Source organism: Pseudochaenichthys georgianus, chromosome 19, assembly GCF_902827115.2.
Source record: "Pseudochaenichthys georgianus chromosome 19, fPseGeo1.2, whole genome shotgun sequence".
NCBI lineage: Eukaryota > Metazoa > Chordata > Actinopteri > Perciformes > Channichthyidae > Pseudochaenichthys > Pseudochaenichthys georgianus.
The window spans coordinates 17,872,215-17,899,271 of NC_047521.1; the positions used below are offsets into that span (position 1 = coordinate 17,872,215).

The 27,057-nt window shown below is 41.3% G+C and overlaps 1 protein-coding gene across 1 annotated transcript; it reads left to right on the plus strand.

The window, feature by feature from the left end:
- On the plus strand, positions 1–26,614 carry kcnh4b (potassium voltage-gated channel, subfamily H (eag-related), member 4b). The gene is given in 15 exon segments (XM_034107630.1): positions 1–162; positions 3,081–3,212; positions 4,385–4,509; positions 11,982–12,222; positions 13,324–13,481; positions 13,722–13,923; positions 15,164–15,358; positions 15,881–16,080; positions 16,372–16,621; positions 16,698–16,912; positions 21,828–21,866; positions 22,797–23,176; positions 24,023–24,114; positions 24,469–24,545; positions 25,458–26,614. Coding segments are annotated over 15 exon segments (3,420 nt in total). The 5' UTR covers positions 1–32; the 3' UTR covers positions 26,442–26,614.
- Positions 26,615–27,057: the final 443 nt, after the last annotated feature.

The following is a 27,057-nucleotide window of genomic DNA, read 5'->3' on the forward strand; positions in this document are numbered from 1 at the left end:
GTGAACTGACGGGCTTCACCAGAACGGAGGTGATGCAGAAGAACTGCAGCTGCCGCTTCCTGTACGGCATGGACACCTGCGAGCACGTGGCCCAGCAGATGGAGAAGGCTCTGGAGGGCCGAGAGGAGTACCAGGCCGAGGTCCACTTCTACAAGAAAAATGGTGCGTGCACGGCAAAGAAGATAGGGAGGAGAGAGCCCTAAATGTGTTGGCATAATCTTCGTTTTCTTCAAAGATTGTTTGCCAATTAACATTCCTGTCATCTTGTGTTCCGTTGATTTGAACTGGATTCTGTCGGATTCTGCTGGAGCAGTTCATTGTGTGATTTCGTTTGTATTCATCTCTATGGAGAGCACATTTATTTTTAGATTTAACATTTTGGTTTTATTATGATTCCCCACAGGGATCCTGACTTTGAAATAATGCATGTCAGCACTGGGATACTTTTTGCACTTGGTGCTCATTAGTATTCAAATAAAACCATAAGGTCAAGTGAAAATCTGCACTCCGCTTTTCTTGTCCCTTCACATGAGGGCAAGAGGTCTGAAGGACTGCACTTGTGTTCCGGAACAAAACTCTCAAAGTCAGTCTTGATCTAATTTGTTGATACAAGAACTGTCCTAGATTCAAACATATGGCATCATATAAGATACTAAAAGGTGAGATAATGATACAAAATAAAGTAAATACAAATCTAAAAATGATTAACAGTTGAAACTTTGCTACAAGTACACATAAAAAAATACAGTCACATATAGGATTGAGCATGGGACACATTCATGAAGATAACATATGTTATATATTTCATTCACCATACAGTAGCACACACTTCCAATTAGTGCTGTGTACCGGTACGCCGAACCGGTACTGGACTTGTAAAAAGTTTCGGTTCAAGTCCGGTTAAAACCGGAACGTCGGGAACCGGTACTTGGACTCGCAAAAAAACTAGCACTTACGTATATTCTGGTGTCTGTGGTTATTTAAATATTCCCTGATAAACGTTATTCAGCGTCAATAAATGAGTGCTAACCCCAGTGTGCTCAGTGTACAACATCACATGTCATTTCACCTTCGATTCACGGTTTGAAAACGTAGCATTTCGCCACATGCTAATGCTAACCGGAACGGAAGAATTTTCAGAATAAAAGCATTAAGTTAATATTGTGAACTTCCGTTTTTTTCAGAATAAAACTGATTTAAATTAAATAGTGTATTTAACTCAAAATTACGCCATATCAACATTGATTTTAATTTCTAACAGTATGTATGTACATCACTATGTATGTAGTATGTACTCCTGTATAATGTACACAAGCAGAGTTGTAGAAAAGTGGCAAAAAGTGTTTTTTTTACATTTGTACTTTGTAGAGAAATGTAGACACAAGTTGGAAGGGAGCAAAATAAACCTGACGAGTTTGAATTTGAGTTGATTATGAGTTCATTTTTAATTGATAATTAGCTCACAATAAGTTCACTTTAGTTACTCACACAACTTGACACAAGCCATGGGTTCAGGTCCGGACTTATAAGTCCGGACCTGAACCTGAACCTCTGGACTTGAGTCCGGACCTGAACCTGAATGTGAGTCCAGGTACGCAGCACTACTTCCAATGCATCCTTAATATCACCATTTTGGGCAAATCGTGACGATTTAGGACATTTACAGGTGCCTAAACTTGTTTTTAAATCTTCTACACATTTGTCAATAGAGAGGCACACTTCCAGCAGATCTCAATCCAGTACCTCGCCCCAGTCATCGTTTTGTAGTGTAGAAAATACAAGGTACTGTACACACTGTGTATGTGATTGTTTACCACTGTAGTTTAAATCCATTTCTTCTTAATCCTTCTGACAACCTGTATCAGACTCAAAATACCATGGCATGCATTTCAAAAGAACAAACAACACCGTTTAATCCTCTCTGATCGGCACACGGGATTCTCTTTCCAGACCTGCTGCCTCGAAGTGTGAGAGCCGCTAATTATGCTGATGGATTTCTTCTTCTTCTTCTTCTTCTTCTTCTTCTTCTTCTTCTTCTTCTTCTTCTTCTTCTTCTTCTTCTTCTTCTTCTTCTTCTTCTTCTTCTTCTTCTTCTTCTTCTTCTTCTTCTTCTTCTTCTTTTCTTCTTCTTCTTCCACAGTACAGTAATGCAGTTACAGTAAGGCAGCGACAGTATAACTAATGAGGGGAAATACACAATCATTTATTATATGCCCAAATAAAAAACACAATGCAGTTAAGACACAACACCATTTCCATTCTCATGCATTTCATTTTCTTCAGTTCCGTATTACAAATCCTTATCTGTGAAATAACAGTAACTAAAGCTGTCATTACAAAGCATTTGATTTCCCTCTGTGGAGAGTAGAAGTAGAAAATACCATTAAAAGAAGATACTTGAGTAAAATAAAAGTACCTCAAATGTGGACAATACTTTAGTGAATGTACCTTTAGCGCCTAATGCTTGCAAGCACAAAACACACACAAATAGCTTTTCTCATGTTGTACAGTGTAGTTACACCCATCGCCTTGAGCCAAGACACAACATAACTATTGTCTTCCTTGGTCACACACACACACACACACACACACACACACACACACACACACACACACACACACACACACACACACACACACACACACACACACACACACACACACACACACACACACACACACACACACACACACACACACACACACACACACACACACACACACACACACACACACACACACACACACTGGGGACAAGAGATTCTGCAGAGTAGCTAATGAGCGGTCTGGGTTACGACGAGGTCTTACATCTATGGCGCTCCTTCCCTGCCTGACTTGTTAAAACCAACCCTGTGTCTTGCTCTTTCTCTCTGTGCACACTCCTCCTGAACATGATCCATATCTAATTGGAGGTCTATTTTTAGAAAGGCTATGGCTATACTTGACACACGTGAGCGCTGGCATGATGACATGGGATATCACAGCGCTTGGAGCCATCACTGAAGTCATTAAGAGATCTATAACATTACACTGCATGCTGACGATTTGCCTTCATTCAATAAATAGAGATTGTGTTCCAGGTGTGGCCTTCTGGTGTCTGCTTGACATCGTGCCCATAAAGAACGAAAAGGGCGAAATGGTTCTCTTCCTCTTCTCATTCAAGGACATCACGGACACCTATGGAAGGGCCCACCACAACAGCAAGAAGGAAGGTAGGCTACAGGGTTTCTTACCAAAGAAAAGTGTTTGCTTACTTGGAGCATGATTTACGAGCAGGTCATCCTCTGGTTCCCAGCTCTCTGTTTCTACCTGTGCTCTTGTTCATCACTGTCACATTGTGCCCAGCAGTTTGTGGTTGTGTTGGAATCCGTTCACTGAACTCAGACAATGTTTTCGCAATGGGAGTTTGATTCGGGGCGTCGATCTCCTTGAGTGGAACCTGGACACAGTCTGTTGCAAAAATCAAGCAGTATGCCGGGGGAAATCATTGTGAGAAAATGCAATCGAAAGGAAAGTCAAGCACCTACTAGTTGGAGGTGTTTTTGTGTCTTACTTGGGGAACTGGGACGGGTGGCGCAGTGGTCTGTGCATCTGATCATCAGATCAAGGGGGGTGCTGGGGAACTCCAGTTCGAAACCCGCTCCTGCCGCCACTGCGTCAGGCCGTTGTGTCCTTGGGCAAGACACTTCACCCGGATTTGCTCCTGTGGGTAATGTCCACAGTACATGTATGATACTAATGTGTACTTGTAAAAGCGCCTCGATGACCTCGAGGCGGGACGGTGTGGCGCAGTGCGCTGTGCAATGATCATCAGATCAAGGGGTGAGACCCGCCGCTGCTGCGTCTGTAAAGCCGGTGTGTCCTTGGGCAAGACACTTCACCTGAACTTGCTCCTGTGGGTATTGTCCACAGTGACCATTGCATGTATGTAAAATATGTGTGTGATTTGTAAAGCGCTTTGAGCACTGGAAAAAGCGCTATAATAAATGTAAGGAATTATTATTATTATTAACTGCAACAGGGAGGAATATTCAGCATCAAAAAAGACATGTAATTACTTTATGTTGATGAATATTCCTCAGGTGTTATTTGTCTTACTTACTGACATGCCCTGATCTTTTCTTATTCTTTATCATCTTTATAAGGATATAGGAAACTTAAAAAAAACTGAAAATACTGTCCCTATAACAATGACAATCACAGTTGAAAAGTAGAACACATTTAAAAATGGAACTATATCAATTCAATTAAAAATAAGAAACAAAGAAAGATATTTAAAAAGGTGTCAGTCAGAGGAGAGACATTGGGGACGGTTGAAAAAAGATTCAAATATAATCATTAATTTGAGCTTGCGCTGATCTGAGCAACTTTGTGAAAGTTTCAGAGGACAAGAGGAGGAGGAAGAGCAGCTCTCACTTCAGGGAGGCCAGGAAGCGTGGACGCACCATGCTGACCCACCTGACCAGCCAGTTCTGCAGGGGAAGAAAAAGGGATGTCAACCTTGGGGGCGTAAGTACTTTTACTACTCTCAAATACTGCTGATTGGCTGCGACGGTATATTTGTGTGTGACACATTCTCTCTGGGATACCATGAAATGCACAACCCTAAATCTTGAAGTAAAATTAAGAATGTTAATATTTAAGAGATGAGATCTAGGAAGGAAATATAAAATGTCTTGATCCAGATTCCCATCATCATCATCATCATCATCATCATCATCATCATCATCATCATCATCATCATCATCATCATCATCATCATCATCATTTTTTGGGGGAATTTCAACACCTCAAATTAGTTGCTACATGATCAATGTCATTGTCACCACCATGTTCCATTAAATTACATTTGCTGTTATGTCAAAATTAGGCCGCTGTATCTTCACATTATATATGTATAAGTAAGTTGTTGTTTAAGGATACAATGGACTCTTTCCTTATAGCTTTCAATCATATTCAGATAAGTGCTGTTTTGTGTTTCAAGTGCGGTTGTGTTTCAAGTACCTCAAGGGGCCATGTCGAGGTGAAATAGACCCTAGCTATCATCGGTTTCATTCCCACTTGTTATTTCTACAGAACAAAGGCCTTCATAGGCTGTGAATAATACAGTTGCACTCCAGGAAAATGTTATTCATGAGACTGAGCAGGAAAAGTTGTTTCAGGTAGAAAGAAAAAGGAGGTACTTCATATCTAACTTGGGAACATTTATGTTAGAATATCTACCATATTTTCCTGTTATTACAGGCCCGAAGGACACCACAGTTGCTGCTTTCTCTCAGTTTTAAATGGTTGTTAAATGAAGAATTTGTGTTTTTGAATGTGTGTCAGACAAAAAACAAGCTATTTAAAAAGGTCATGTAATATCCATTTTTTTTACTGTTGTGTGACATTTATAGACCAAATGATTAAACGTTTAACCGAAAAAATTACTAATTCAGATTAAAAGCTTCTGTAAAGGCAGTGATAAATGCCCTCACATGAACCTGACCCGCTTCCTGTTCACGAAACAAAAGCTCTGCTGCTGCTCTCTGTACTGACCTGCAGGTGTCTTCATGGGAATCAACGTGCTAAACCTCCACTCAGTTTGCCAGACCTCCTGCTGACTTGCTTCCATTCTTACCTTTTTACAGATGGCACAGTTCACTGATATCATGCACACACCTATTCTAATAGTCCAATCTTATGCACCAAAAAAACTGAACACACCCTCAACAATCAGAGATAATGTGTTCTACCACTAGGTACATTAACATTTTAAAGTGTTTAGTCATTCACACAGATGTTATTTGTGAATTCTCTAAAGCGGACAAACAATCTGAATTATACATAAAAATCACATTGTAGGTAGGAGAAAATGAGCACGCACATCATGAACCAGATTCAGCATTTTAGTTTGAACATACTTTTTTCTTTTAACTCATAAAAAATGTTCAAGTCCATGCTGAAGAAAATAACCAGCGCCTAATTCATTTCTATCCCTAGGGAGGGACTAGGGAGGGAAAGTAACATACAGTTAGACTATGAATAGTTCATAAAAAGCCTGTGATGATGGTGCATATTATAAATGCAGGCAAACTGTGTGTTTTTGGATACAAAACAAAAACATCTACTGGTTAGAATACAAATTAGATCTATTTCTGTAAGGTGTTGTTTTGTTTTTCTTGGTATTTGACAGCTACAGTGTCTTGTGAATCTATCAGGGATCTTGGAAAATAAGTGTGCAGACCTGCCAACAGTGTTAAACTGATACAATGCATCTTGAATGAGAATGAAACTCAAAGCAATAATGACATGCAATAGACTCAAACTCCAGACTCCCACTTTGTATTACTCACAATTTGACTGGATTGTCTCTTCATGCACCTCTCAGATGTTACTGTTCAATTCATAAAATGGCCTACTCATAAAGCATAATATCATAATATCAATTCTGAATGAAGTTTCTGATGAATGTCAAAAATATTAGGAAGGCATGATGAATGCCCTAAAACATATTATTTTTTTATTTTTTCCCCTTATGGCACTTATCTTCATATTAAAATTCACCATCATAAAAGTCTTAAAATATAATTGTATAGCCTACCAATCATATCTGGAAATCACAATATTGTACAATTTAGGACAGGAATAATTTATAAAGCAAGAAATAATATTCTTCACAGCAACATTGCAACCATGTTCTCATCTTTATTTCAACTTGTGTGGTAAATGTTTGCAATGATTTGGCTATAGAACTCAAAGCAAACTAAATAAATCAGGATTTAGAGATTAATAAACACTATGAATTAAAGTGACAAGCAGGTTTTAGGCGATTGTAGCCAAGCCTTCAATATCTGATCAACACTGTGTGGATATTTGTATTGTATAATATTGAAAACTGTATATTTTGGGGGGAATTTATGTATAAAAACGATATATTTAGTTTTGCACTCGAGTTATGGAGAATGGTAAATAAATATGCAGAGGTGGGAAAACTAAGTACACTGTAGGCTACTACTTATATTTTACATATTTTCTACAGTTTGAGTGGTAACATACACTGCGGGTAACCACGGAAACGGCACTTAAATTTAACGTAGCAAGTAGCAAGTTTAGCTAACAACCGGTTTGGAAAAAACTAGCTTAATAATAACGCTAAATTGAACTAAAAATACTAAGAAAAAATAAACAAACCTGGAACAAACATGGAATATTATCAGAATTTGGTTAAGGTGAGTAGCACGAGTTAATAGCCTACTACTTTCTCAAGAATAACTGACAAACACATCCCAGGGTCTATTTGTTTGGTTTATGTGTCAAATAATCGGCATTCATAGAGTTATTTATATTTGGTAATCGAGTTAGTCTTAGTTGTTTTCTGAGTCTCTACCTCTCATCGTTCTTTACCCTACAGAGGTGGAAAAAGTAGAAGTACCAGAGTGTAGGAATACCCAGTTGCAGTAAAAGTCCTGCTATCACAATGTTAGACGTATAAAAGTATTAGCATTAAAATATACTTTAAGTACCAAAAGTAAAAGTACTCATTATGCAGATTAGCCCATATTAGATTAATATATATTGTTAATGTTTTATTATAAATAGTGATGCATTAGACTAATGCATCAATACTTTCTCAATAGGAGAAGTGACATTTTTTGTTTTAAACAAGAGCAGTGATTTTTGGCTCGTGAAGAGTGCTGTCAGAGTTCATGTGTGAAAAGCTTGATTCACATACATGCTGATCCAAACATACTGAGCACACAGATAGCTAATATCCTTGATTTGTGCCGGGGATGTGATGTGTTTGGGGAGCGTCTGAAAATGCAGCATCCGACCCGTGCTCAAGTCGGTCGCGAAAAGGTCCAGCTTGACTTGGAATGCGCGCATCTGCTCCACAAGATCACTGACCGTTGTGTCTCTGTTTACGCGTCAGAGTTGAGAGAGACATGTTTTAGAGTTGCTATCATAGGACCACCGTTACTATCACCACTAGATGCACTTTCATGCACTGCGTTGTGGTTTGGTGGTTTCTAGGCAACGCGGAGTGTCGCGTTCATGGTCTGTACTAGTGTAGGAATTTGGCCGTGGGACGCTGGGCCACTCGGGAGTTGGTTCTGGTCCGCATATGGTGTAACTAAAGTCTTATTTTAAGTGATGATATTTCACATTATTAATCCAAATCTTCAAAGTAACTAAAGGTATTAAATAAATGTAGTAGCGTAAAAGTATAATATTTACCTTTGAATTGTAGTGGGGTTAAGTACGAAGTAACAACACATTGAAGTTCTCAAGTGAAGTACAAGTACATCAACATTGTAGTTAAATACAGTACTTGAGTAAATCTACTTATTTACTACCACTGGTGCCCTATGGTTCCCCCTGCATTTAGCTTTCTTTGTATTTGCTGCTTTCGCACGTTTTCTCTCCCTCTCCATCTGTCACTCTAACGTCATCTCATTTCGGCTTCATCCCTCTGGATTGTCTGTCACTCTGTGAAGCCACCCATGTTCCTCTGCTTCTGAATTACCCCACCCTTTCGCTCTTGCTTTCCCACTACAGCTCAAATATGGAAGGGCTGCCTCTCCACTCCTTCTAATTTTTAAAGTGGAATTTGAAAATGGGTTGCTTGTCCTCAACAGGAACACTTTCATTGTCCACACTTGATTACAATCTAGAGGGAAATGCTGTTCAATTTGTATATATAAAATACATAAAACATTTTAAAATATGATACTCTAAAAGTAAATGACCTGGCAACATATATATATATATACAATATTGCTTTCACAATCCATATTTGGTTTTAAAAAGTTCATAGACTCTGTTCTCTCTTTTGTAAGGGGACCTTGACTGAAAAAAACATCCTGTTTAGAAAATATAGCATGAAGAAAATAACGCTGACACTGACATTTCTTCTGCAAAATCAGTGTTTCTACTGGATATTCAGGGCATTCATTTGATATAGAGTTTTGCTTTGTTAAGTTAAGCAAGGGTCAAACATACTTACTCCACCACTGTCATCTATGCCTATATTTCTCCCATTCTTTTTTACTCATTCTTACTCTGTCTCTCCCTCTATATTTTTCTGACTTTGTCCATCTGTCTGTCTTTCTGTCTGCCTCTCAGTAGAAGTTAGCTATCTTCCTATGCCTCCACAGCACGGCCAGTCACATCTCCTCTGATCTCTATTTGTAGCCATCATCCTACCAGGCAGGGAAGAAAAGGGGGGAGCTATACTATTTCCTTCCTGAAAAACACATGCATCTTCAGATTAAAGCCTTAAAGACAAAACATAGAGGTGGCAAGTGACTGCTTAAAGTATCTAAAGTACTGAGATAAAAATACTCAAATGCAAATCCGTAAACTGATTTCAAAAGTACATTTTGTGTAGCACATTTTCAAAATGTAGAAGAAAGCAAAATTATGAATTGGACCGTATAATACCACACACTGCGTTGCCTCTTCAAAACATGTTCAGCTTGAGCTTTTCTTTGCCTGAAGACAAACACTGAGTTGTTGTTGTGTCTGTTCTGGCCGTTATGATGCTGTCAACCCATGAGTGTATCGGCTACTACTACAGTATAACCAGGCACGCTGTTCATTGTAGCCACTTCCCAGGGGAGAGCCACAATTCTTTTCACTTTAATGCACATGTCAAAAACGTCTAACCTGGAGGCATTTTAAAGTGTTGATTCAAATACTTATTTGGTTGACTGTGAAATACAGAGCTCACATTCACATCTTACTTTCCCTCAGTTTATATTGTTTTCTTTTTTTTATTGTTGCCCTCTAAACACTCACGCACACACACTTTCAGACAGCAAATGTGTATCTTTAGTTGCTTGCTGTTAGGCAATGTATTGATTGTTGAAACTGCAGATCTTAATGCCAAGAGTAGTAGATGTAGTGATTCTAAAATCCAATAATAAGTACCGAGCAAAGCAAGGAGTCAATTGAGAGAGGTTGACTGCAGTTTGTATTGTTCTGCACTCCCGCTGCATTGTTGAAAGTTATTATTTTGTGGTATAAAAATATTGGCTGAGCATCCTCTGCAATAGATTCTTGCTTGAGGGAGTGCTTGAGACACATGGTACGCCGTGTGTATCCTCTTTCCCATCATAAACAGGGCTGGAGCCCAGAGCATGCTGGGACTTGTAGTTGGAACAGTAAGCTCTTAGCCACATGGTGAGTTAATGAAGAGCAGACCAGCTGTGGCTGTGTGAGATGCATGTCCCCAAAGTGCTGGGCTTTTCTTTTCTAATCATTGGGACATGACGCCCTTGGGTGCCGAAGGTCAGTTGGCTGCACTGACCTCTTGTGTTGTAAGGCAAATGAAAATAAACAGTCCAGCTTTTGCTGACAATGCTTAAACTATCATAAGTTAGCCATCATATGCCACTGCTGTTGATGACAGCTTTCTGCTATTTTTCACTGGGAATACATTGAGTGTCCCGTGTCAAGCAGCCATAATTAATACAGCTTTAAAAGTTATTTAGCTGGGAACATCATTGAACTTTAAGATTTGGTTTAAATATCCCCCGGTATTTTTTTTCTAAGAATAATACAAGACAAAGTTGTACATCCTTCCCCAATAGAAAGGACTGCTGCAGGGATGACGTACTTTTGTAGGCTAAACCGGCATTTAACACATAGCATTGGTTACCTCAACAAAAATTACGACATAAATGCAATTAACTGAAGTAAAAAGCTACATTAGGCTATACACAAACTTCACACCATTGCTTCTCTTCTTAGGTAGGTGTAATTTCATTTAACACGATTATCTTTTCTACAAAAATATTTTCTCATACCATGATACATTAATTGATCTACAAGTAAGAAAGTTTTAGATGGAATAGTTTGAAAGAGTGCAAGTTCAAACACCGCTGTAAAAGCAGACTTCTCATGAGGATGTTTAATTTCCCTGACCACCTTTGAAGTCTGATTAGGCCACATCTCATGAGAAACGCATACAAAGAAAATGGTTGACTTTGAGAACATGGAGGGCAAAATTGTTAACTCATATTTCTGGTTTTAGGACTCATTCCTGCAGCACTCTGTTGCTATAAAATATTATATTCTCTCCAAGTTAGCTTCACAGCCCTTATAATGAAATATCTTGTTGCGACTTTATTACCCAACCTCCTTGATGCTTGCCACCACCTGTTTCTGAAGGGGCCGCGGTGTTTTAGGATAGATTACTCATTTAACTCTCCTTTCTGTTCCCCTCTCACCACTGTCAAATCTAATAGCTTCTCCGCCTGTCTCCTAAACATAGTTAAGGCTATTATGTGCCGAGTGCAAGGCTCCATTTGGAGAACTGCACTCTCATTATGCATCGAATGGATTCCCCACCTCATCAGCAAGAGCAATTCAAGCTTCCTGCAATTGGATTTTCTCAATAAAAAGTAAACGAGTGGAATGAATAATTATGACTTTTCGAAATAAACGCTGCTGACGGCAATTGTACCGTACCGCCGGACACTTAAAGCACTAATGGCATTTGGAGGGACGAATTTAAGCCAAGGCCAAGTCATGTATGAGAGTATAAGGCGTCATTGTTGGTAATGAATTTCCCCCTCACTGACCACAGGCCTATATCTGCCATTTGGTGTTATTACTGCACAGCCATTTCAAAGGTTTATCACTGTCTATTAGGAGGCTGTCAAGAATAGATAACCAAGCAGCATAGCCATTTCAGTTTCACTTGAGTTGCATACGGTATTAAATTATTAGCGGTCAGGGCACAATAGACAGCATTGACATTTATATCAACTGTTTCTGCTAAATGTTGGCGAGGCGATCTCAAATCTGAATAATATGTATTTACACAGCTCTGCCCATAACCATCTTTTCATTAAGTGATGCAGCTTCTCTAATGTGTTGCAGGTGTTTTTTGTATATATATATATACATAAGCTTGAAATATAAGAGGCTATTTGTTGTGTTTAACTTAATGACTGTGTATGTATTCTTACCAAGGTATTTTCTCACTTTTACAGAGCATGATTGAAAAGCCTTCAATACCGGAGTATAAGGTGGCGGCCGTGAAGAAGTCACGCTTCATTCTGCTCCACTACAGCGTGTCCAAGGCGCTGTGGGACTGGCTCATTCTGCTGGCCACCTTCTATGTGGCTATCACCGTGCCCTACAACGTCAGCTTCACACCGTACGATGACACCGTCACAGCCGGGCGCTCCACCATCCCCAGCGACATTGTAGTGGAAATGCTCTTTATTATAGGTTAGTGATGAAAAGAAGACACGGCTCCATGATTTGTACCTGAAGTCATTGCTCTGTGGATCAACCTATTGCTATTGTAGATTACAAATTGTGGTTTAAACACCATCAAGCCAATTTCATCCATACATCTTGATGGTCATGTTTGGTCAAATCAATGCATGTGGAACTATACTTGATACTAAGAATCACAAGAGCATTCTGGTGCTTTTCAAAAACATATATAATGACATGACATTTTCATTAGGTATCTGTCCATTTTCTTTTCTCTCTTGCCACCTATGGCAACAGGGTATCCAAGAGCCACAGTGGCATCCTTTTCCCCTGAAAGTACCCCATTTCCTAGTTCTAATCAACCTGGTTTTGTATTCCCTTAGGAATTTCCTTCCACTCTCCGAGGAATTCCTAGTTTGTAATGCCTTTTATTGTCAAAAGGGATGCACCCAAGAATTCAGGTGGCTGAACCTCAACATGTTCCCTTTAGTGTATGAGAAAATGTCCGAGTCTCTCAGCATGGCACGAGGAGAGACGCCATCAGCCAAGCTAGGGAGGAACTTTTTTCAACTTTGTTTCTGCAAGCTCAATATATTATATCACTTTCCAGACTTTTATTTGATTGTAATTTGGCTTCCAAAGACATGTCATTGATAGATTGCATGTAAAAGAAGCCCCAAATAGCACACAAAAAAGCATGCTAGCCAAAAGGATTCAGGGAAATTTGAATTTGAAATTAAACATTTTGGCATAAACATCTTACCTTCTTGTAGATTTTCATAACTGAGAGGTGAATTGAGTGATGAGCCAACTTCTCCGCAAACATGCACAGCTTGCATCACAGATGAGTGTTCCTACATCAGACCACACAGCCAGAGGTCTGCTTGTTATGTGCTCGCCACATTCTGACACTAAGATGAAGATGACCTGTCTCTCCGTGATTTGTATGTTCATATTCAAGCTGTTCTATATTTGCGTGCATATTCCTCTCATCTCAAATCATTTATTGTTGTCATTATAACAAACCTTTTCTCACTGTTAACAATCAGTCAGTCTATACCATCTTTTAATCGCTGGGGAAACAAAATAACCTTTTTGTTTTATTTGCAGACATTATCCTGAACTTCCGCACCACCTATGTGAGCCAGTCAGGGCAGGTGGTGGTTGAGGCGCGCTCCATTTGGATCCATTACGCCACCAGCTGGTTCTTTGTGGACCTGTTGGCTGCCCTGCCCTTTGACCTGCTGTATGCCTTTAACATCACCGTGGTGAGTGCACTCTCGCTAAATAGCGCATTTTATACAAGATAAGCGCATTTGTTTGAGCAAAGTAAATCACTGCTGGATTTATCTGTATAAATAAAGGTTTGAAATGAAATGAAATGACTGCTTATCCAAGCTGTGATATTCAGCTGTGTTTTTGTAGTCAAAGTGTGTTTCCAGATATAACATGGCTTCACTTCCTCTTTCCTTTTCTCCCTCACAATGTCCCCCACTTCTCCTCTTTAGACCTCCCTTGTCCACCTGCTTAAAACAGTTCGCCTGCTACGCCTGTTCCGTCTGCTTCAGAAGCTCGACCGCTACTCCCAGTACAGCGCCATGGTGCTGACCCTACTCATGTCTGTGTTTGCCCTGCTGGCACACTGGATGGCCTGCATCTGGTACATGATTGGACGCTGGGAGATAACGATCAATGATACCAGGGAAATAGGTGAGTCTGATTGGGGCCTTGCTGATGTATGAAGGTCAGGTTGGGGGGTTTATGCAGCAAAGGTGGGGGAATCATGCATTGTTTCTCGGTAAAGGATACATTTAGAAATTGTTTCACACGTTCATGCGTGTGTGGTAGAGAGAGCGCCGGGAGAACATGCGCTGGATGACCTTTTACTTTTTAAAAAACTTTTTTATTTAAGTCGCTGCTTTTAATTGAACTATTCATATCTTAGACTGCACTGTAACTTTTATCCATGTATTTTTTCTTTTAATGTTTATTTTATTAGCTTTTCTTTTTAATGACTGATTTTAAATGCCATTTTCTTAATGTCTTTCATTTTTTGTAAAGCACTTTGAATTGCCTTGTGTTGAAAAGTGCTATATAAATAAACTTGCCTTGCCTTAAGCACAGTGCTGACAATCTCTCTTTTTATTAGTCAGTTAAATTCTCTGTATAAAAGGAAAAATCCAATAATTAAGAAAATAGATTAGATTTAGTTGTGTCCCAAATGGACCCCTTAACTGGTTGTGAAGCCCTGCTCAGTGGTGATATATATGCGAATACCTGACTCTGACACTCGAATGAGGGCCGTGGGTACGCAGATGAAATCCTGATACAAAAAAGTAACTGGTAGAGAAAACCTAAAAACTTGACGGGTTTTTCTAGTCTAGGAATTATCTCTAGGATATCTGAACACTTCTCTAAACATATTATTATTTACATAATTCCCTGCAATTAAAGCTTTTTTTTGTATGTCCAAATTGACTACAAACTTGTTTAATTCTACAGTTTAACCACCATTTATAATTTTTAAACGAACATAAACGGCAACACACATACTGTGACAATCTACAGCAAAATAAAATACAAATAAATACGATTCAACATCAAGCCTAATTTGCCGTTTCCATTAGTGTCACTATATGTGGTACATTTCTGACAGTTTGTTCCATCTGTACAGTAGCAGGGTTAACTTAGCGCACACCTGCTAACGCTATGTCTTCTTAACCCACAAGACCTGGTCTAACTCGACCCTGTCCCTCACCAAAATGCCAGTTCCTGACACTGCAGAGATCTCTTTCTGACACACAAACACAAACACACACTGCTGTCTGTCCAAGACCAGGTAATTCTGCACCATCCTGACACTACCATCTGTCTCAGAGCCGACACGCAGACACAACGCTAACATGAACCTTTTGACACTGTTCGCTCCTGCTCTGCCTTCTCCTTCAAGGGTGGCTTCATGAGCTGGGCAAACGGCTGGATACGCCTTACATCAACAGCACGGTGGGCGGCCCGACAGTGCGCAGCTCCTACATCGCCGCCCTTTATTTCACCCTCAGCAGTCTGACCAGTGTGGGCTTCGGCAATGTCTGTGCCAACACCGATGCTGAGAAGATCTTCTCCATCTGCACTATGCTCATCGGCGGTATGTCTGACGCCACGGTTCATTGTCCCTCTGGTGTCTTGGCATAACAGTGCCTCTGTGTGGAACGCCAGCATTAGTGATTCAGCAGGAAGTGGGATGGAGGGATTGGCTGGCCTTTAAAACACAGCTTGTAGCCATCTTTATAAACCAATAAACAGATTATTTTAGTTGAGGTGGCAATTATTGGTGCAACAATCCGGAAGGTAATTATGCTTTGTTCACAGACTGCTTGTTAAAACAGAGATAAATGCAGCTATGAATTTCTGAGCTGCAATCAAAAGACAAATAAACAGTAACAAGTGTGAGATTTGTTTTGTGATCAATAGAAATTGAGATTCATATTTTAAAGCAGGAAATGTAACCCTTGAAAATGTATAGAAAGTAAACACATTTCCACCCATTATAATTGTGCTAAAAGAACAGCTTTCAGAATAGAATTTAGATTGCCTATGAACAAATATCCAAACGTTATATCATTATTACTAAGGGCTTTAATACTTGTCTATTCTCTCCCTCACACAGCACTGATGCATGCCCTGGTTTTCGGTAACGTGACGGCCATCATCCAGCGCATGTACTCCCGGCGCTCTCTCTACCACACACGCATGAACGACCTGAAGGACTTCATCCGTGTCCACCGTTTGCCCCAGCAGATCAAGCAGCGCATGTTGGAGTACTTCCAGACCACGTGGTCGGTCAACAATGGTATAGATGTCAACATGGTAGGAGTCCCTTACATTGTTGTTGTCATCTAACACTTTAGGACATGCTGCTTTCTGCCCTCTTGAAACCCCGAGGCGATGTTTAGATAGTAATTGAGCCCTGAAATCTGAAATCAGAATCCTTTGCACCTGCAATTATTCCTGATCTTTCCTAACACATGGCTGCCCAGCCCCATACACAACCAATTGACATCCTATTGAAATTCATAAGAGGGTAACTGGTGGCAACACAGTCCACTACCTAATTACCATTGAGTGTCACACCTCATTACATCTGTCACACTTCCCCAGCTCCTGCATGATTTCCCTGATGAGCTGCGGGCCGACATCGCCATGCATCTGAATAAGGACATCCTCCAGCTGCCGGTCTTTCAGGGGGCCAGTCGTGGCTGCCTGCGCTCGCTCTCCCTCCATATAAAAACGTCCTTCTGCGTCCCTGGCGAGTACCTCATCCGTCACGGTGACGCGCTGCATGCCAACTACTTTGTCTGCTCCGGGTCCCTGGAGGTGCTGAAAGACCACATGGTGCTGGCGTTGATAGGTTCGTATTTGGGCTTTTTTGACATCATGTTTTTGTATAAGAGCACAATCGTGATAATGTATTTTTTTGATTTCAGTAAAAGGGAACCTCTTTGGTTCTGACCTGCCTGGACCAGACCAGGTGATCAAGACCAACGCCGATGTGAAGGCGCTGACCTACTGCGACCTGCAGTATATCAACGTGCGCGGTCTGAGAGAGGTGCTGGAACTGTATCCGGAGTACGCCAGTGTGTTCACATCCAACATCCACAACAACCTCACTTATAACCTTCGTGAGGGCAGCCAGGATGAGGTACTGAAAACAAACTCACACACAGATATCTGGCGTTGGTTAAAAGTAGTTGGGGTTCAAATTGGGGCAGAATTGTAAAAGCTGTCACTGGCAAAGAACACCGTTTTTCAAGTGTGCTTAACTCTGAGTATTACGCACATGTTAGTACTTGGGAAAGTCAGAAATTCAATGATATTGTGGTCAAGAAGCTAGAAACTATTTGTTCAACTTCTACAATGGATGTCAGCCTGCATGATAGTTCAACATTGGTTCAAAAGAGTCACAAATGTGCACTTTGATTCTCGAGTGCTAACACCAAAAGATCATGTTTGTGTGTAAGACGACGGTGGTGGCGAAGTCGATAGGGACTTGGCTTGGCAACTGGAAGGTCACCAGTTCAAGTCCCGGCAAGACCAAGTGCTACCGAGGTGTCCCTGAGCAAGGCACCGTTCCCCACACTGCTCCCCGGGCGCTGTTCAAAATGGCAGCCCACTGCTCCTAACACTAGGATGGGTCAAATGCAGAGAAACAATTTCCCCACGGGGATTAATAAAGTATATCAATCAATCAATCAATCAATCAAAAAAGACAACTTTTTCTTGCTAAATAAAATTGACTAGAATAGAGCCCACAACACACAATGCAACACCTTTGTGTCCCCCCCCCCAAGGTGTGTTTGTCACTCTCCTTAACACTTGTTCTACCACAACAACCAAAGGGCTGTTGGTGGCTTGATTGTCAGACCAATTTCTATGCATGGGTGCCACTGTCAGGCGGCCGTATCTCTTCCATGTTGCCACCCCAAAGCCCAGCAGGATGACATTACACCCATACACTGACCTCTTCTCAATGCTGCTGCCCCTCACAGTTATTTAAGAAAGCATTACGCAAGGAAAGACAATCCTCCTAACGTGCAGAAAAATGCACCCGTCGAACTTACACATGTAGCGCATGTTGTCGGACATTGTTAAATGATGTGTCTCAAGTAAGTAAGTCTTAAACCCCCCCCAAAATAATAGCTTAAATCATTACAAAGACATTGCATAAACATAAATGGCTGTCCTGCATGGCGTTTTTTCTAACTGTCTGAAAACAAATGAATTCTCCCCAAAGGAATTGACCAATCTCATCCTCATTTCACTGTCTCAGGCATTTTATACTTTCAAGCACTTCCCCTGGCTCCCACAGGCCTTTCCCTTTGTCTGATGGTTTGGTTGCTCATTAGTTCATTCATTTTGTTTTTTGTTTGTTTGCTTTGGAATATTAGAACAGGGAAACTATGCTGGCTGCAATAATTTACTAGATTTATTGTTGCCAGCTAGCCTAAGTGAATCAGCTTCAACTGCAATGATGATATTTTCTAAAACACAAAGATAATTTTGTAGGTGTTTAATTCCAAAAAGAGACATCATAGATAACATTTAGCCTCTTCCACAAGCCATGCATAATGGATTGTTATTGGAGAAAAATGACCTTCTTCTCAGAAACTCCTCCTCTGTGTATGCATGCCCTATATGTACATATATGATTAGAGTTATGATAGTCTTTAATTGTGATTCAAGCAGGTTTCTCTGGGGTTTTGTACTGGCTCTGTACTTGTATCTCACCCCCCCCCCCCCCCCCCCCCTGACAGGATGAAGGAGTGCTCAGCTGCCTGGTGGAGCTGCCAGGTCCCCCACACACACACACACACACACACACACACACACACACACACACACACACACACACACACACACACACACACACACACACACACACACACACACACACACACACACACACACACACACACACACACACACACACACACACACACACACACACACACACACACACACACACACACACACACATACTCTCTCTCATGTATATACAATCTTGCTGGCCCTATCCTTATTTGAATGGGTGGCTGTTGTAGGATGGGAGGTTATTTTACACTTGAGAGATACTTATAAGAATTGTATGCTGACTGTACAGCAATCAGTCATTTGTAGTGAAACCTAACAGATGGTGGGCATGCCAATTACAGTAAAAGGTATCCCTCTTTATCTTGTCATTTTAACTTTTACTGCAGTGGTGTCCATTTAATTTCGATTTAATGGGTTTTCTGTTAGAGAACAATAACATCTTACAGCTGTGACGACCCCTGCTTTACTCTCTCCTGTTGTGTGTCTATGGCCCTTTAAAGATCTCCCTTCCTCCCTATCAGCGCTGATTGAGGGCACCTGGCCGCCGGTACCGGAGGAGTGAAAGGCTCGAGCCAGAGTCTCGTTCGCTCTCTCTGCTGGAGGATCTGCTTTTGAGAGCAGCTACCAGACTTATGCTTTCCCCCCCCTTCCTCTTAGTTTGGCATTCAACACCTTGCACCACACCATGTTCACACACCCACACCTACACTACTGAGTGATCTTACTGATTAACACATCCCATTGTGGTAGCTCTTTTGTTTAGTTGTTTTGTTTATAATAAATACTTTCCTTATATCGTGTCCATTCCACGTTTTTGTTATGGCCAAGAGCCAGGCCATGACACAGCTTCTTTCACTTCGTTCAATGCAAACAGAGACAAATACTTGTTTGTGTTTTCTTTTTAACATCGGACCAACATTTACAGTTGACTTTCAAGTTTGTCTTTTATGATTTAAACTGTAGGAATCAAATACGTTAAAATTGTTTGATTACCAACACTCTAATAGTTCAAAGATTATTTTTTTTTAAACGTGGCTATAATTTAAATGTATCATAATCATATTTGTTAGAAAGGTCAGGTCCCATCTGGCTTTCGGAGCTTTCCGTTGAGTTTCAGCTGATTGATTGGCTGTGGGGCGCAACTCTGATGTTTGGCTTTACTCCCACTGCTCTCATAGAGTTGTTTTTGCTGCAGCCAGTGAAAAATCATTACAAACAATGAACACCTGTTGTACCTGCTCAGCACCAATGGGCATACCAACACAGTTAGCCTCTAGCAATTTGAAATGATATGTCAATGTCAAATATGTTTTTGTTTCCCTTTAGTGCCTTAAAAAACTTGCTGCAGGATTAAGGTCAGGTAAAATTATTGGGAATGCAAATTCTACCAAATTCGACTATTCTTTATTTCTTAAGGGGGTGTGAGTTTTGAGAGATAAGGGGGGACTGTGCTGTCCTGGGCAGAGTGGGAAGGTCATTCCACCTCCAGGGGACCAGCACTGAGTCCAGATATGCCAGAGTATAAGGACCGTGTCGCCACAGGGAGAGTTAAGTTGTCGGTAGACTTGGAGTGTGAAGAACAAGCTGGCCGGTCAGGAGTTAAAGGGAAGCAACCCCCTGTGGAGCCTCACATGACAACGACAGCTTAACAAAGTTGATAAAGACAGCCACTGGAAACCATGTGGTGGGAGAGAGAAGGTTTTCTTTAAAGCTAGAGAAATGTTGATGACACGTTGGACTGGATAGGACAGGACTGAAGGAGCTCAGAGAAGATTTGACAAAAAAGGTTTTATTCGACATTTTCAATTCATGCTTTCAGTAGAATAGATCAACAATGTTTGTAATAAACCCAGTTTAACTCAGACTGGATGAATAAACACTCTCTCAGCTGTGGTTCTTATTTCCATTATGTTTTTAAAACATCACATTTTCCCAAATTATCCGCCAACACGATTTCCAGATATTTAGTGAGATTGACTCATCTTCTAACCATAACATCTGGTTGTATACCATATGCAGATTTTCCCTCTTGTGTTTTGGATTTGAAAAGTGGCCCATCATGCAAAACACTGACACACCCTCTGTCTGTAAAAGGTTTTGTAAGTATGTCAAGACAGCACGCTTAAAAGTGACAGAAAACCTTCCCTCAATGAAGTAACCCACTTTGATAGGACACTTGTGGCATCTGCGCCCCATTAAGTGATATTGATGTTCTTTAATTTGGCACCAATATCTCTGGCTGGCTAATCAGTCTGTGTTGCCCCAGGGTTAGTTTTTCATTATATGGGGAATTAGTCCCTGCCTTGAATAGACTCATATAATTGTCCTCTCTTCCTCACATAGCAACACTATCTGTGGAGATGCAGTCCAACAGCTGGAATTATGTTTTCCTTTTAACAGTCTTGATGATTTTTAAACTCAGTATTGTTCTCGATGAAAGATTACATTTAATGTGTTTCCTTTGTGAATTGCCGTTCTGCATCAAGGAGCATTACTGGCACTATTTCACGGGTAGAGCGATAGACTGTGGCTTGTGTTGTCCCATTAAGCCCTGTTGTCAGAAGCACATATTTTTCACACATGAAGGAAGACTTCCCATTACCACAGTTTCATTTCCCATCCAGCTGGCAATTTTTCTAAATTGCTTACAATTTAGCCAGCAGAAAGACAAACCTTCACTGGGATGTTTCTGCATTCGAGTTTAGAGAGAGTGAAGCAAAGGCTTTATCACTGGCCAGGTCATTTAGAATGACACATTTGAATTGAATGCATTTTAAAAATGGCCAGACATCAGCTAAATTAATAATATGGTCCCTGTGGAGTCTTTGACCTCTACTTTCTTTGCTCCCAATGGCATCCCACTATTCCACTGATCAACAGGTGGTGGTAACATGCCAAGATATATTCCGCGTTAGTTAAAGTTATCTTTCAGAATGCATTATAAGGAATAACACTGCATGTTTGTAATGTGTTGCTGATCACTGGAAGTAGACTTGAAGGTCAAAAACAGATGTCTCAAATAATGGCTCCGTATTGATTTGTATTATATTTAGGTGATGGTTCAGCCCTCAGTCTACATGACTTCTGTATGCTTATAAGTAAACTCCAAAAGGCACCATTAATTCCCAAATGTGTAAATACATTTAAATTCAAGTTAAAGGTTTGTTACAGAAGTTATTTGAAAAATAAGTTTTGATTCGAGATTATCTTTTGTAATGCTTCTCGCTTTCTTTTTGTTACTGCAGGGTCTCAGCAGGTTTTCACGGTCTCCCAGGCTTCACCACGTGAGTTCAAATTAAGTTTTCTTCTCTCAGGGCTCTCATTATTCTTTTTAGCACCACACACGGTTTCCTGAACATAGTTGTAAGTTATAATACTTTCCAAAGCCTGTTCATGACTTCTTTGAAAGTAGACCCCAATTCAATTGTCTTTAAAGGTGCATTTGTGTCAAATCAATTCCAGAGTTTTTGCGTTTCTGTTTTTTTAAGGTAAAACTCCTGTGTTTTCAGGGGACTTATATATATTGCGTGTGAGTGCTGCTGGGGGAGGGTTTGTGCTAGGACTTCCCCTACAGGTTGAACCCCATTTAAAAGTAGAGTGGCTTAGTCCCTGGAGCTAGCTAACTGGGTCAGTATAGCTCTCCTGATGGGAAACCTTATGAGCTACTTTTCTCACCATGCATGTACTGCACAGTATGCTTATCTCCAGCCTTATTCTTCCACTATTAAAACACTGTTTACAGAATTCACTGTGTCTGCATTAAAAGTGTATGTAAGTTAATAGTTTTTTACTCACAAGCAGAATTATGTAATGAAAATATGATCAGCTCTATCCCATTGATATCTCATATCTCATTTATCATTTTAACAGTTACTTACCTGTATACTTAGAATGTGTATCTTTAATTGTATTAATCTTTAATCTTGTGTGAATCTGTGCTGTCCTGTTTTTCAATCTCATCCTGTTGCTGTTTAAACTATTGAATTTCCCCACTGGGATTAATAAACGTCCATCTTATCTTATCTTAAAATCTAAATAACACAATAATCAGCAGCTTTCAAATGTAATATTTCAGTGTCACCATATATAATCATCACCATCCTTCAAAATAAAACAGGCAGATTTAGGATAAATGCACACCTTGGTAGTGAACATTTCAATAAAAAGGGTCCAGTTATTACAGTATGTCACATTTTTATTTACTGTTTTAGCAGGAATCCAGGCTCCCCTCTATCGTGGAGACAAAGGGGGATGACCCTGACGACTTCCCCCTCTCTCCGGCTACCCGCTCCCGCCGAAACCTCCTGCTGCCGAGCTTCAGCAGCCCTGTTCGCCGCACCTCTCTGGGGAACCTCCTGGGGGACGAGTTGCGGCAGTTTAACACTCTGCGACGCTGCCGTTCCCCCAACTTGAGTCGTGCCGTCCACGGACAGAGCTCGTCCCCCCAGCTGCCGTCCAAAAAAGAGCACAACTCCTCCCCTAAATCCTCCACAGCCTCAACTTCAGCTCAGGTAGCGACGGGGGCCGAGCAAAAGCCTTCAAAGCTGCTCATCCCAACCGTTACCTGCTTTGGACCCCCTGAACTCAGTCCCAGGTATTGTGCAAATGAAATAAAATAAAAAAGACTAGCAGAAAACAAGACAAAATGAAATATATTGGATATATATAAAAATATATTGAAATATTTGAACACCCATTCATTCATCGTAATGCAATATAGGAACAACATTCATCCTTAGTGCTATCCTTAACTAAAATATCTTTACGTTGGCATCACGCTGTTTTCGCTCAGCTTACATTGCGCTTTTATCCAAAGCAACCTTATGTGCAATCAACCATGAGGAAACTAATTTAGAACAGCAGGAGTCGTGCAAGTAAATTAGCTTTAAATAAGCCATATTATTTGAAGTGCTACACACATTTTTGTAAGAGCCATTTTCAATTATATTACATGAAGTAATATTTGTTATCATTTCCCCCCTTTAAGAAATAACATAACAATGTATGAACTAACCTGCCTGTGCCATCGACATCATCCATCGTTTTTGACGGATTAAAGTAAGGCGTCGCAGTAACAGACACCTAAAGTCGTGCCACAGGTACTTGAATGATCCACTTAATGTAAATGGGTGTATTTGCATTGCATATTTCAGCAGATGTCACTGCATTTCATTACCAGAGCACCTTATCCTCTTGCCCCAACCATCTGTATTCATAATGTATCCCTGAGTCATCTAGTAAGTCCGAGATATGGGTGCGTGCTGGTTCAGAGAGCTCGGGTGTCCGCCCCTCCAGACCGGGCTCTCCTCCTCATGTTCAAACCCGCATGGGCCCCTGCCAGCAGCAGATCTCATGGCCCAATCCTGTGCCCTCTGATAGCTCTGATGATAATTGAAAAAGCTCTACTGTTACATTAACTCCAGCTTCTCCTCCCTGCCAGGCTCGTAGACGGTATCGAAGACAACGGACACGCATTCCACTTCAACGTGGAGCACAGCGGGCCCAGAGCCAGCACGGGAGGCAGCACCCAAGGTAAGCAGAGCCCGCCTCCAGCTGCGAGGGTCACCCGGGTGCCAGATGGCTGGAGGTAAACTCAAGAGGTCAAACTGTGGATCCAATAATATTCCCCACGTCCTTCTGGGGGAAATGTGAGAGGGCAGGGGGAATTAAATGACAGCCATGTGTCCAAAGAGTCAGAGAACATGTAAAAGGACAACAGGGGTCAAAGCAGCGTACAGAGCGTGACCCGAGCTCTTACTGATGATTGCTATCGTTCTGGGATTACTATCACATTCAGTTCAGTGGAAGTCCAACACATTTACTTGAAGAATATTCAACTGTATGCATGCAGTATATACTCAGTCCGCCTCTTTTTGTTTTACCCAGACTCCACACAGGCCAATGCCGCTCTGCTGCTGGAGACAGAGGATGTCCGACACAGCATCAGTCAACTCAACCAAAAGGTAAGGTACAGCCCCTTCACCTAAAGTCACATTGATCGGACCAAAGGAAACGTCGCCTAAAAGATCTGAATATATTATTTTGGAATCCCTCTCTTCGTTTGAAGTATTTTTGGGCATTTAAAAAACAGTTAGCATTGATGAAATGTTGACTAGAAAATATGATCTGCATGCTATTTTGATATTAAATATATTGTTTCAGTCTTAAAATGGACTTTAGAGCAAACAAAATAAGAAGGAAACTCAACATATGTTCTCTTTTATTTTCTGGCATCCCATCCAGAATAAGCCATGTTTGTACACGTACACAGGGGGAAGTAGTTATACTTATATCTCAGTCTGCTCTGCACTCTTCACCTGAATGTAAATAAATCTAAAGAAGGTGCATTGGGAGGATCCAGATGGGCCAAGGTGCTGTGTCAGATTCATATTAATTAATCAGCAGGGCACTTCTGCAATGCAGAGGGTAGCCAGGAGTGCTGACTCGTCAATCTGAAGAAAAAAAAGAGTTAAGATGACAACCTAGCTCTACTTTTTGCCCCCTTTTCTTCTTGTTTCGCTCCCTTGTACTCAGTTTCCTGTCTGCTTCCTTCCCTATTTGCGTCAGTTACCTCACTTTGTGTCCCTCTGGATTTCACTACCGCATAAGAATTCATTTCTAAAAGTCATAGAGGGGATTAAAAAGGGTTTGCTTCCTTTTTGGGAGGCCATCTTAAAACTATACCTGGACATAAATCCAATATTTAACCTCAAAGATAGACGATGAATGGGGGACTCAATTGGGCAAAACTGTTTGTTTGTACTTTGAAGCTGTGCTTTGCCTCTATTGCTCAGTGTAAATATAGAGAATGTAAGGTAGGCAAGAATTTGTTCAAAGACTACGTCACAGCTAAACTTTGTGCCCTCTCTACGCAGATGGACTCACTAAACCAGGAAGTATCTGAGATCACCAGGAGCCTGCAACACATGATGCACCTTCTCCAGTCTCATCTATCTGTTCATCACTACAAAGCCTCATATCCGTATGGCGTCCAAATGGTGTCTGGCCACCTCGCCGCCCCCGCCCCCGGCACGCCCTTCAATTTACCTCCAACCTACCACCTGGACCCTGGGATCCACCAAGGTGTCCCGCATGCTTCCAACTTGAGCTACGGTGGAGCTGCTGAGACGCTAACAGTGAGCAACCAATCCTCGAGTCCGCCTGCAAACTATTGTCTCTCTGCAAACTCTGCCCCCATTGGCCCTGAGAGCGTGACTACACATCCACGGACCAGCCCTCCTCTTCTCAGAGTCAGCCCGTGCTTCCAGGGTGGATGCCCAGACCTGGCGCCTCAACCTGGGCACAAACACTCCGACAACAGACCTCTCAGTTCGAGCCCCACCACCATCAGCCAGTCCCAGCCCACTCTGTGCCTCCACCCTCCCAGTGAGAGAGAGGAGTACACTTGCCGTTTGTCCGGCGCCCGTCCAGCTACGTCCACACACAGCCTGCTAGACTCCCCGTCCAGCTCTTACCCCCACCTCTGTCTGCCCCCTGATTTCAGCTCTTCACAAGCCTCACGGGAGGACATTTGTGTTCTGATCTCCGCCCCAACATCCCACAATCTGATACAGGACAACTCTATCTTACACATGGAGGACTTAAACCCCTCTGCCTCTGCACCCACGTTGCCTCCCGACCCTCTTGGATCCTCCCTGGATTAAGGATCGGAGGCTTTAGAGCCCGGTCCTCCTCTGGGCGACCCGTCTGCCATGGAGCAGACCAGTCTGGAGTGCCTGCTGGGGAACGGGGGCTCCATGGAGAGCAGGGACAGCGAGAGCGCGTCGTCGCGAAGGGCCAGCATTGGCGTCCAGACTCAGAACACAGAGCAGTCGTGGTGTCCAGACCTCACAGATTAAACTGTTTCAGGCGCAGACTCACTGACTGAATATAATGCAACTTCTTACAGTGTTCAATGTGTGCTGAATATACCCACTCTTAATTCCTGGGCTTTCATATTAAAAAATAAAATCCAATCTACACCATTTCTATGCAAAAGCATGTTATTTGTGCATTATCTTGAATTTACTGTGTGTCTTTAAAAATAAATGTTCCAGTATATACTGTTTATTTTTTCCAACATCCTTAGAGCAATTTGCTGTTGATAATACCTGTAACCTCCTTGCATGGTAAAGTTGTTTATTCTTTTTCCTAAGGAAAAGGTTTTCAAATCAATGTGTAAGCATTCTACATGACAACCTGTTGATTGTGTACATGGATACTGTATTTATAAGGCTGGCATGTCAGAGGGGGGGGGGGGGGGGAGTTTTTAATATGCCAGTGAACAAAAATGACATATATAGGGAATTGATTTGGTGCATCACACAGCATAGATTGTTTATTGGTTTAAATGCAATGTTTTTCTCAGTTCAGCATTCTTTACTTCTGTGTTCTTGATCTATACATATCTTTATAAATCTATAAGCAGGACAAAATACATCATTTATTATTCTTTTGATCTCCAGTTTTATGCGC